General features: G+C 40.4%; 1 protein-coding gene across 2 annotated transcripts in view; it reads right to left on the bottom strand.

Moving 5' to 3' along the window:
* The window catches only part of SPOCK3 (SPARC (osteonectin), cwcv and kazal like domains proteoglycan 3), a 213,573-nt gene extending 200,706 nt beyond the window's left edge, over positions 1-12,867 (bottom strand). For both annotated transcript variants that reach the window (XM_056326565.1, XM_056326566.1), the window contains exons 1-2: positions 12,772-12,867; positions 12,443-12,616 (exon numbers count right to left, since the gene is read on the bottom strand). In XM_056326565.1, coding sequence (XP_056182540.1) covers positions 12,443-12,616 — 174 coding nt within the window. In that variant the 5' untranslated portion in view covers positions 12,772-12,867. The remainder of the gene's footprint in view (positions 1-12,442; positions 12,617-12,771) is intronic.
* Between the last annotated feature and the right edge of the window lie 472 nt (positions 12,868-13,339).

Below are 13,339 nucleotides of genomic sequence, written 5' to 3'. Positions count from 1 at the left end.
AGAAAAAACTGAGACAGGTGTAACAGAACTTCAGAACTCTTAAGACAAGTGTAGTAAGCAGGATATACCATAATAAGAACTGAGAATAAACTACACACTTCAAAAAGTTACCATGAATTTTACTATGATATATCTTACTTAAAGCAGATTTTTATTTGCACTAGATGCCTGGTTTGTTAGTACACTGCAGTTGCTCATGTGAGATTTCTGACACAAAAAGAAACACCATATACTTGTAAAATCAAGACAAAGCATTGCCTACAGATTTGTGCCTTACTTTGGACATCTAATTACTACACTAGATGATCAATCTGCTCATCAGATGGAGGGGAGGGGGGAATAAAATCCTGTTTCAGATAAAAGAAACAAATACTAGGTAACTCCATCCTAACGATCAGCTTTACCATAAACTCTTATTTCCCACAGAACTATGGCATGAAGCAAATGTTTTAACAAGTCTCACAAAATAGGTTACTCAGTTTTAGGTTTTAATAGTATTATTATGTATATAAATGCCCTTTCTGATAAACGATGAAAATCTTGCTTCAGTAATATTGTCTTGTATGCACTGTACAGCTTTTTCATGCTTGTCTGATTTTCTTTCTTTCTACTTAATAATTGCCACCCTCCCATTTAATTGAATCTCTGCACTGTTTTGCACAGTGCAACATGGGATTCAGCTGGAGGGGAAAGCAGAGTGCATCATACAATATGCAATTCATCGTAGAAGCCTGGCATGTAAGGCAGCACAGAGGCACCCACCTACAACTCCATGAAGCAATGCAGCAAATTAATCAGACACAGACGATAAATGCACAAACAGAAATCCTCTCAGATGAATTAACCAAAATGAAATATTTTGATTCAGGTCAGTGAAACTGAAAGATTGTTTTCTACCCTCACCTCACAAGGGGGGAGGGCAGCAGAGGGAGCAGAATAAAAAACAAGTAACAAGTTACTCAGGAAAATAATTCATTTAGAATGAGAAATAAAATCTCCAATCAAATCCAGTAGCTTAAAAGAAATAAAGAAACCATGTTTCCATTGTGCTCCAAGAAGTAACAATGAATTAAGAATCCCCTTATACATAATAAAGAAAAAATAAAATAAAAAAACAAAACTGCACAACCATCTTGATATGTATTCTATTTTAGAACACTTGATAGGATTTTCTAATGAAAAGAAGTTACCATTGCATCAATGACTTAGTTTGTTCTCCAGTTCAGGTTTGCTTTCTTTCCATTTTTCAAAGATGAAAAACATATTCAGAAGTCTGTTTTGTAGACTTAATGTTCAAGTAATGGTTATAAATAAGCAGACTGACATAATTAAAGATTTACTTCACCTCTCACAAAATCGGTGAGCATATTATACTCTCAGTGAACTCAGACAAGGAAAGACTCCACACAAACTGGATTGAGAACCAGTCTGATACAACATTATCCCAGTTGAAACCCACAATAAGGGTTTGACAAGGGGGGTGGAGGGGGAACCAAACCTTCAGCAGAAGCGCTTCACTTCGAGCAAAACTCCTTAAAAACAGAATATTTGAAAGAATACCTATAACAATTCAGGCATTACAGGGTTAGTTGGCTACACATCACTGAGGTTTTTCAAATTTTATCATGGCAATTAATTCAGCAGATTTTTTTTTTATTTTTTCCTTCTTTTTCCTTCAGTCAGGCACTTTTCTTGATAAACACCAAGCATAAAATGGTAAATCACAATGTCTTTTGTTTCATCCCTATGCTTGATTACTCTTGGCAGGTTTTTTGCTCTAATGAGCAAGCTGTTTGGCTAAAGCTACTTAAGTAAAACAACTGAAAAATTCAGTTGTGAAATCTGAAAATACATCTACTTGAATTTCAAGCTTAATTTTGTTTTAATGTGGTGTAAGTAAATGCTGAACATTGATATATTTTTAATCAGATGTACAAATAATGTTTATAATTTTACAGCTATAGGAATTTTTGCTTCAACTAGTACATTTATCCATTTATCCAGTAAACAATTTTCTTTCTGACAAAACCAAGCAAAAGTAGAATCTGTGTATATGGGAATTAAACATGCAAATTACTATATCTTTATCTGCATTGGAATAAAGTTTTTAAAGCAGAAATATCTGTGAAAAAAACAGATATATACAGATATGTATTAATAATGAAAAGTTCAGCTTATTAATAATGTTTGACAGCAACTTCCAACATTTTAAGAAAAAAGTTTCTTGACATTCATGCTTTTAAATAATCCAACTACACTCAAACTGAGCTGCAGAGACACAGTCCAACTCTTCGTAAAAAAAAAAATCTAAAGATTCCCTTACTCTGAACTAAAGCGAAATCAGTTTGACAAGACTTTTTTTTTTTTTAAATGGAGTGTAAGACACCATCACATTTTACAATCAGATAAGCACTGTTAGATTCTAACCTCAGTTTCACTTCACAGAATAATTTCATGAATTTTATTAAAATATTTTTGATATCTTCTACCTTACTTGAGAAAACTGGAGTTCTACATATGTTCTTAAAATTCTCCAGACCTTTGTAGCAATACCTGTCTTGTTCTTATGTGATACCTAAATGCATGTAAAAAATCAGGTATTTCTTCCAGCCAATAAAATGAAACTGTTGTCAACAACTACCTAGTGTATTTGAGACATGAATCCAGAATTCTTTTATTCTGCACATCACAAACGTTGTTAAAACCATGTCACTCAGTATATATATCCAAAAACAATCTACAATCAATGGGATATCAAAATCTGGTGGTTAAGGTAAGATCTGCAGACATGATGAAGTTGGACCTATGAAATACTTCTAATATTCTGTGAGGTATTTTGCTCCCTGGAATGAGGGATAGACAGAATAAAAGCTCTTATAAACTGTTATTGATCTGAGATACCAGTTAGTCTGTGCACGCGTGTGCATGCGCTCACGCAGGCATGCGAGATGCATGTATATTTATTATAAAACACACAAGAGCTCGACTTTTCAATATGCTGAACATCAAATACTCCATAACATTAGTATTTTAAAACCTTCTGGGGAAAAAATTCAACATATGTAAGAAGTAAGCAAAGCCAGAAAGCTATGGTAGCTTTTGTCAAAACCAGGCAACAGAGGTTCCTGGAGATTAAGGCTGTGTAGAATCCAGTTTATAAATACACATTCAGTCCCAGTGAAGAACACTTAAATGCTTTGAGGTTTTATACGTTTATATTAAACTACAGTACAAAACTACATAGTTAACTCTACTTCTGCATATGCTCCCTCCTCCGTCTTTATGAGACTACACAGGCAGATCTCAAGAGCAAAATCCCATGATTCATCATCCTGTTACACCTTACTTCGTTAAGGTGTCCTTAGAGTAACTCCAATGCAGTTCTGGCCATACATCCCTGCATTCTTTGAGAGGATATTTTCTTTTAAGGAGACCGTGAATATCACATCGCAGGTGGAACCAACTGCCTGTTTTCCTAACATAACTGAGTATTTTCTTTATTAGTGTAAAGAAATTCTGTGCATTCATGCCCCAAGTACCAGAGTTCACCAAAACAGGACCTTGTAACTGCCTACCAAGAATTCCTAATTACAGTTAGATACATGCAACTCTAAAATAAACTATTCACAGGGATGAAAAATTATACAGCTTAACAGTTTAGGAAAGAAATGTTATCTTTATTGATATTTAGAACAATAAGATATGCACTTAGTGTGCTTTAATCCAGTTCATGTAAGAAATATTGCACATTATTTGCAGTACACTGCGCAACCTGATAGCCCTTTCCCGGCTTTGGAATTTATGAACATTAAGAACTCAGTAGGTTCATGCTTTTCATTCCTGGGTGTTGGAAACAAGACTGCCTACCCAATCCTCGGTACATTTAAACATTTACACTCCAGATTAAGACATCAAATATGTATCTCTGTGAATATCTTAATGGAAATTCGGAAGCTATTTCTCCACCTTTCTTAGGATTTGAACTGGCTTGTATTCCAACATAATTTGTGATATTTTGTGTAAAAGTAATTGACCACAATTACTAACAATACACACAAGAAAAAGTTATGAAGGTGTCAGAATAGAATTCCTTTTAAACAGCAAATTAGTATCAGAAGATTAATCAAGCACCAATCCTAGTTACTGTCATATTTGGGCCAAAGAATGAAACACTCATAGATTAGTATGAACTTAAATGGTATTCTTCCTTATTCTTCTGCAAAACACCACAGATTTACTGCCTAGATCATCCAGGAGTACTGCAGTTAATTCCCTCACACTGCAGGCCTTTAGAGATCAAATATTTATCTTAATCTGTGCCAGTAGCACACAGTACAGCCTCCCAAAAATGCTTTTGCCCAACTAGAACTTTTGGGTTTAATAAAATCTGTCAGGATGAAAGTTAATGAGCCGCTATATACAGGTAAGCATATTACCAAATCCAGTGGTCTATTTTGGCTCTAAACGTTATGAATACAAAGAGTTGTCAGTTTCACACGGGCTTACTAAATCTGACCAAACTGGTTAACTTTTTCTTCTGCAAAAGGCTAGGAGGGCACTTTATGCAATGGCTTCCTGGTATTGCTGCTTTACGTATCAACAACTGATTCTGCTTAAAAAAATCATTTTGGGGGTTTTCTACTAAAGTGATGTTTCAGTTCCCATTACAACCACCATCAAATCCTTACAGATACATACATCATTATATATATATGCCACAGTCTTAATATTAATAACTTCCCATTGTTTTAATAAATCGATCTGCATTTTAACAGCTTTTTCCATACTCAGAAGCCTGTATTGAGGAGTAAGTTCTGTACTTCTCATTGCTATGCTGCACATAACTGGAATGAGTTTCATCATCGATGCAAGCTCAAAAATGTCAAAGGAGTTTGTTTTCAGCTGTATGCAGGCCCTAGTGTAAATGCACTACATGAAATTACTTGATGACTTGCAGACTTTTTTAGAGATGCCGAACAAGCTGCGAACTGACAATCTCCTTTGAGGATTACATATCACTTGAGAAAATAAAAAACTAGTTCACATGAATTCTCTGCAGAAAGATGTCAAGCACTGGTTAGTCTTTAATAACAAAATATTAAGATAATACTCTCTGGAAGTGGCAAAATGCTAAGAAGTCTGGATGATTTACATCTTTTAAACCTATTCTCTTACTGTGTTCTCTTAAAGCAGCCACTTGTGAAGATAGTAACAGAGCACTGAAATCACATCCTCATTAACTTTGTCATGGGTTATCATTTCATACCAGTACTCCTTGTGTCCTGTCCAAGGTTGCTACCTTAAACTGCACCACCTTTCTTCAGCAAATCATTAATTCCAACAGTAATCTTCACTACTGTAATCTCTCAGTGTGAAATGAGATGACATAGGAAAGCAAAAGTGACAAATCATTGGGGGGTCGGGGGGGAGGAATCTAACAAATAACTACAGATCATTCACATTAGGTAAGAATGCCCAGTGAAGCTTTGAACGCTAGTACTACTAGCCACAAGCTTCTCTCTTTCAGAAATTAAACTTCAAAAATATGAAAGTTACATGAATTTTTAATACAATATAGCATTTACTACCATTGCCTCCATATTTGTTTCTAAGGCAAACAAGGCAGATTTTCAGCACTGAGCACAGCCAAAGACTTACCACCTGATGCAGAAAAATAAGCTGTTCATCTGTGGTTACTAATATACTCAAATATGTCAAATTAAGAGAAATACACATTGTCACAACTTTTAAGAAGGTCTACATTAGAAAAATATTCACACAGCAAAACTGAAGCCGTTTTACTAACAGGTACTTCTCCTGTACTGATAGGAAAAAAGATAGAAATACCTTGATTATAATAAAACTTTCCCTACGTTTGAAAACTTCAGAGACACTCTAAACCTAGGTACCAAAAAAATAACCACCTGTTCAAAGGTTTTATTTTGTTCAGCATATGTTGGGATGGGGCAAGGGAACATGACATGACATGGGAAAACACAGAAACAACTATTTAAACTTAAGTACCTATTTAAAGGGAAGACTTACACTTGAAAACTGGCCAACACTTGCAAACATATGAAGCCAAGCTATTATTTCTCCTTTCTGTATCTAGTTACTTCAAATGCTTCAATGATTATGAAGTAACAGAGCTGGAGGAGGTGAAAAGAAAGAATTGATGGTGTTAGTCTAGAAACACAGGTATTGTAATATGCTCATATTCCATCGTTTTCTACATTCAGCTTCCTTTCAGAATATTCCCCCTCCTCTAGACCTTTCCCTTCTGATTGTATAAACCTGACAGCCTATTGCATTTTCTGTTCCTGCTACCATCTACTAGTGCATTACAAAGCTATTTATACTACACTATAATAAGCACAGATGGCTAGAGTCAATCCCAATAAGATTTAATGGTAAGACAAGAGAAGACTGGGTATCCATATCCATTAAACAACGTACCGCAAATAAAGATTATTCTTCAGAGAAAGGAGATAAAGATAAGATGAAACAATGTTATCAGCTTTACTTTAGATTACGAGGGCAATCTAAGGAAAAGCACATTACAGTCTACTTAAATCCTAAACATTAGCTATATAGAGCTTCCAAGCTAATGCCTTCCAAGAGACAGTTAAGAGTTCAATGTTAACAATAGTTTGAGATTAGTAGACTCCACCTTTACAGACAAAAAAAATACTAGTCACTAGAAACAAGCAACAAAAACAGACCAGAGGAAAAGTAATCAGGTGAAAGAAAAAAGGAATCCATACTTCAGAACAAACTAGAAGCATACATTCAAAAAACAGAAGCCTTTTTCTACAATAGAGAAATTAAAACTTAAGCTTTCCATTACACCTTCCCATTATAATTTGCCATGTTCAGTCTAGAAGTGCTGAACAAACAACTGCTTAAATTTCCTTAATTAAAATCAACTCAAATTCCAAACATTTTCCTGCATTTCACAGTTCAAAAGACAGTGGTTAAGTATTTATTATTTTCATTTCAAAAGCATTAACTATAGGTGTAGGTACAAAATACTCATACTTTCTGCCAGATCTCCTAGCTTTCAAAATTTTTCTTCCTTCACCATATTAATAAAACTAAGATCGTACAAAATAAGTAATTATTAAAAAAAAAAAAAAAGGAGAGAGAAAGACTGAAAGACTGGTATCACTTTAGACTAGCCAGTAACAAGCTTCAAGTAACAAACTGGCATGTGGAAAACAAATTCAATGCCCTAACTGAAAAAATAACTTTAACTTATTAGCAAATTCTTGCTTTAACTTAGGCCTAGGACAACGTAATGATGAAGTTCATACTTCCTGTTCTGTAATTTCTTTTTTTTCCTGATACTGTAATTATAACTTTCTATCACAACATCATGTATGCAGTAAAAGAGCTGCCCTAGCCACTAATAAGAAAAGAGATATGGTTTATTTACCCTGAACCATAAGAGGTACTGGGCAAATAAGCCTACCGGACCTATTTTCACAGCTGATGAGTTCACATTAGTGCAAAAAGACTGACGAGTGCTGTACTATTCAATCCTAAATACTGACCTCCTCTCAAGTACATTCACGATCTTCCATAACCTAGAAGGGATTCTAGCCCAGTGCAAAAAAATTGTTGAACAGAAGTCCTTCTCCTCCTCAAATAAGGTTATCAGCACTTGATTCTGGAAACACAATAACTTTCCAAATATTTACATGGTGACAACACAATAAAGTGCAAAAAACTTGTGATGACTAATCCTTTTTAAAACAGCCTTTGGCTTCCTCTTAGTTGTACAGAGATGCAGTTGTGTAGATATACAGCTGGACAGAGGTGTTCTGCTCACAACAGTAAAGAAACACCAGGTGTACAGTTGGTGGAGAGTTTAGCAGCGGTGCAGGGAGGTGCTTGTTTTTGAGAAGCCTTAAACCTCCAAACAGACAAGAGAATTACTAATATTGGCAAATATTAAATTGGTATGGAGACCTAGTATTTGATTCATCTCCTTTCCAAACACAGAGATTTAGATTTCACTAATGTTGAAAACACACATTCTTCAAGTATCTCCAAAAGACTCATTTGGGAGGCCAACATAAGCGGCCCAAACTTGCCAAATGTTTTAGAAAGCAGTACGCTTTATGGTCAATGGGAAAACACTTCGTAGTGAAGCACAGCAAAAAGTGGTATTACCAGTGCAAACTCCCCCTTCACAGCTGATAGGTTTTAAGATCTTTGCTTGATTTTTGTTCTACCTTGTTTACCTTTGACAACTTTATTAATATGGTAGGATGATGGTAACACTGTGATATGATGCAACTGTTGACACTGATCAACTGACCATATCATTTCATAACAATGCTATGCCATAGTTGAATCGTGCAGAGTTTATTTATATAGTACTGCAAGTATTTTCCACTACGAAGTTCCTGATGCATCTTAAGTTTGCTCAGGAATTGCTTAAATTAAGAATTCTTTGAAAAGAACAAGTAAAAGTCACGAACAAGCAAGTTCAGTCATAAATAACTCTCCTCAAGCAGCAAGTAAAATTTACCATATAAAATACATTTATTATAGTGTCCTTTTAATGAACACAAATGGACAGGACACAATTTGCAAACGTCAATAACTAAAATGAGTTACTCCAAAGAATGCTGCTTCATGGAATTTTACAAAATAAAACTTAAGTTTCTGAAAGGTTTTCAGATAACAATACAACAGACAGTTTTGTGAAATTTTGTACAACTGGCTGTAAAGACCACATAAAAAGGCAAAGTGATTATAAATAACAAAGCCATTATGTTCCATTCTAGGATTAAAACCAATATCATTATTTGAAAACAAGTCATAAAGAGAATAAAGAATTATTCCCTTTCTTTTTTTCTCCACATATTTACAGCATTATGAGGAATGCAGGTTTGATACATAAGATCTAGGATATTCTAAGTAGGAAAGTATAAATGTAATGCTGTTATCCAATTTTTTTAAAAGAATAACCTTCATTTCAGACAAGCTCCAGTTTATTTATAGATCTTCATCAAATGTCTGGTGCAGCCATTGTAGACAAGACCATTAGCACAAAACACTATAAATATAATAAAATATGAATGAAGAAGATTCCCCTAATTTAGTATCTACTAAAGAACCTCGGTTCCCAAGCATGAAATAAATAAAGGATATGTACTCATGGGCTAGGACATCCCAGGAGCGTGACACCACTGGCTGCTGAAGCAGGCTAACCAAGCAGCTTGAAAAACCTTAACACACACATCAACCCTGAGACTTATTTTAGTGACAGACGTAAGAGCTGCAGCTACCCAGCAACTGGACTGCAGCAGCACTAAGACTGGCTTGAAAACCCTTCCTCCCCAGCTACTACAGGCAAAAAGTAAACATATCCATGTAGATAACCCAGAATGTTTGATTCACACATACAAGTTGACAGAGTTGGTAATTGACATATGAAGAATACACTTCCCCCCACACCCTCATCTTTAAGATGGGAAGTCTCCTATTTAAGAACAGCCCATTTTCAATTTTTACACAAGGAAAAGATGGGAGAGGATAGTCTCTAACAGAGCACCTAGCTTCCCACTGTTCCACTTTAAGGCACAGTTCTTGCCTAGGTATTTTTCATTATTTTCAACAGATTTGTCAGAACGATGAAGATCTTCCAAAAGAACTGAGGAGTCAGTTACATTTTTGCATGTACAAAGTACTGAAAAGATCTTAGCTAATACTATCACATTGATAACAGTCTTTACTGACGAATTTGACAATTTAGAGGACATTAAGCCAGTTAGATTTTGGGGGGGGGGGGGGGGGGGGGGGGTGTAGGTTTGTTTCAGGTTGTTTTTTTTAATAAAATATCGTATCCTGGTTTATTAGGTTTTGTAAGGGTTCCCTTTCTGAATGACTGACTACCTTCTTCCTCTCTGTGATCTAAAACTCTTAAGAAACAGCCAATGAGGCAGAAGTCAGGGTCATTATCTTGCACATTAATCAGTCCTGTCAGTTAAGTCTTAAGTTAAGCCTTTAAATACTTCTTTTCACACCAGAATTCCATCTCACCCTTACATCTGTAGGGTATTTAAAGCCTGCAAAAAGTATGCTACTCTCTGACCAGAGAATTAAGTTACAAACACAGGTCTTGCATACCTTTATTTTGATTTTAGCTCCACAAGACAACTTACCCATACATATGTTTAAAATGCAGTTGTGCTGTTCCTTAACAGCAGGCAACGTTTGAATAATTAATTAAACTGCTAATCACAATTTCAAAACCAACAAATTACAGTCATACAAGTAAATTTACTCGTTATATAAAACTGTAGGATGTTAACAAAACTTATTCACCTTGTTATATTTATCTCCTAATGCATTCTTGTGCAGGTAGATTAACTCATAATTTTTATTTTTTTACAATTATATCTTATGAATTACTGAAAACCATTCACACTTTAAAAGGAGTGCCTTCTAAAGTATTAGGACCATCCATAAATATTCCATATCAAGTACCAATCCATAGGATATAAGCTTTTTGCACAAGAAATACGAGCACATTCCTCACTGAGGTACCAGCTTTATAAAACTTAAACAGTGTAAAAATAAGCCATCATATTTATAAATTGCCTCGGAAAAATCAGTATGCAGTACTTCCTCAAAGCAGTCACTCTTAAAACCCTTGGGGACACCTACTTGTCACAGAATAAATTATCTGGCTAATATCCAACATTACAGTATATGTCAGCGGACACCCAGGAGACAGGCATTAGAGAGCACTTAGCTTCTTCAGCCTTGCAGGGTAGTCCTTACATATATGACTTTGCCCAATTATAAAACATAACTGATGTACTTATTTTGGAGTTTTCTAGCTGCACCCTTTCATCCTAAAACATTTATACAGTGCTGTGTATTTATTTTTTTTCAGAATCACAGGTCCCAAAGTACAGTACCTCAAACAAAGTTGGTTTTTTTTTTTTACATGAACATAGATTTTTAAGATATTCAAAGCAAATAAAAACATCCGCATACTAATCTGAATGTTCTCAAACACTTAAATTATGCTGTTTAATAGAAACTAAGGGGGAAATAAGTTCCTCTGCAACTCTAACTGCAGCTCTTCTTTCCTAGTTGCTTAACATAAATAGCCAAGTCTGCATCCAACAAACAACATATACATGAAGTTAGAAAATACATGCATCACAGGTACACTACGGCTCTCAAAACACTGGAGATTTTTACTTCAGTTTGCCATAGCAAACCATGGTCTCTAGCAAGCTGCAGCACAAGAAACCTGTTGACTTGGAAGTTACAAACCAAATAAATGCTTTACACCAAATCAAAGAAATCCAGTAAGCAATATAATAAAGCTAAATAGAAAATTGTTTCGCATGCTTAGAACTCCGATTTTTAAAAGCAACACTAAAAAATGCAACACATTGCAATGGCAAGGAAAATGCTTTTCGTTGAATAAAATGTGAAAGACTTTTTTAAATCGATTGGGTTTCACTCAACTTGCGACAGAGCACAAACCAAGTGCAAAAGCACGGCACTCCGGAGCACGAGAGCCACCTCACAGCAGCAGGTTTCGTAACTGACGAGATTCGGGTCAGGCCGGCGCTGGCGCTCACGCACCCGGTGCGCGGCAGCCCGGCCGCACCGCCGGCACAACTCGCCGCCTCGCTGGGCGGACTGGCCCCCTCCGCCCCCGGGCCGTGCCCGCTGCCTCCCTGTCCCCCGCCGCCCCCGGGCCGTGCCCACAGCCCCCCTGTCTCCCGCCGCCCCCAGGCCGTGCCCGCCGCCCCCTCGCCCCCCAGCCCGCCCTCCCCGCACCTCCGACATCGGCAAGGTGAGAGCGGGCGGCCTCGCCCGGCGCACGCTCCCAGGTGGCAAGGGCCCTGCCCCGGGCGGCGCTTGCACAGCGGCGCCGGCCGAGCCCCCTGCCCCCCGCCCCGGGCCCGCCTCGCCCCGCTCCGGCGGGGAGGGGAGCCCAGCGGCCGCGGCGCGCCCCCACCGCAGCCCTTCCCGCAGCCACCGCCGCTCCCGCTGCAGGGCGGGGAGCCAGGGCGGGGCGGGGGGTGAGGAGGACAACCGCAACTCCCCCTCCGCCAACCGCCCCCTCGTAACGGCTGGCGACCCGCAGGGCGGGAAGCGGCTCCCGCGGCCCGGCTCGCTGGGCACTAGGGGTGCGAGCCGGTCGGTCCCCGCCGCTCAGCGGCGGCAGCGCACCAGGAGCTGCCCGGTGAGACCTCCCTCCTCCCGGCGAGGCGCCGCCGGGAATTAAAATACGAATTAAAATTCAGGGAGAAGGGGCGAGGGGGGGGGCGGGAAGCTGAGGCTGCACTCCAGCACCGGCTGCCCGCAAGGGTGCCCTCCGCGAGCGGCACCAACCCGCCAGCCGCCACGGGAGCGGGCCGGGCGCGGCTGCCGGCCGGCGGCGTGGAAAGGTTGAACTTACGTCTCGGAATTTGTTCCACTGCCCGACCTCCTTGTCGTACTGGGAGATGGTCGTGAGCCATTGTTTATCGTCCATAAAATTGCCGCTGTCCGGCCTGCCCCCAGCCGCCGCCGCCAGCGCCGGGCTGCACCAGGCTGCCGCGCACACGCACACGAAGGCTGCTACCTTGAGCATCTGGGCGAGAGAAGAGACGGAGAAGGGGGTCACCCACAGCAGCGCCGAACCCCAGCCGGGGGCTGCCGACAGGGGCCCGGGACAACCGCCTGCAGCGGGCCCCTCGGGCAAGGGGCACGGGGGTCAGGGAAAAGGGAGGCTGCCCAGCCCCTCACCTTTGCTGCAAGCCCCCCAACCCCGCTCCTGGCCGCGGGCCGCTCCCTCCCCGCACGCGCCGCCGTCTGCAGCCGGCCGCTCCGCGCCGCGCGCTCCGCCCGCCCTTCGCCCCGCCCCGCCCCGCCCCCGTGCCGCTCCGCGCGCTGCCGGCGGCGACGCTGCGCCGAGGCTAACGGCCCGCGGGCGGGCGGCGCGAGCCGCGACCTCCGCCGGAGCGCCCTGTCCCGAGGTGAGCCCCGCCGGGCGGTGCTTGGCCTCGGCCTCGGCCTCGACCCTCCATCTCCGCCGCCGCCACGGCAGCGGGACCGGTCGCACGGGCCGCCCTCGTCGCGCCCCTCGTAGCCCCGCCAGAGCCGCGCCGTGCCGCCGGCACCTCCAGGTGGGGGTGGAAGCCGCTAGAACTTTTCTACCGCCGTGTTGGCACCCCGTACCCCAAGTTAAGTCTGCGAAAATCCCTTGCAGGATACAGGCTTTCACGACTCGCAGTAATTTCAAGATAAAACTTCCTGTACCTTAGGGAAAAGGCGACACGCCAGCTCCCATCGCCCCTGAATGCTGATTTAGGTA

The sequence above is a fragment of the Falco biarmicus genome, chromosome 1 (genome assembly GCF_023638135.1).
Source record: "Falco biarmicus isolate bFalBia1 chromosome 1, bFalBia1.pri, whole genome shotgun sequence".
Lineage (NCBI taxonomy): Eukaryota > Metazoa > Chordata > Aves > Falconiformes > Falconidae > Falco > Falco biarmicus.
The sequence above is the reverse complement of the archived record's forward strand: the minus strand, read 5'-3'. Positions and strand labels throughout refer to the sequence as shown.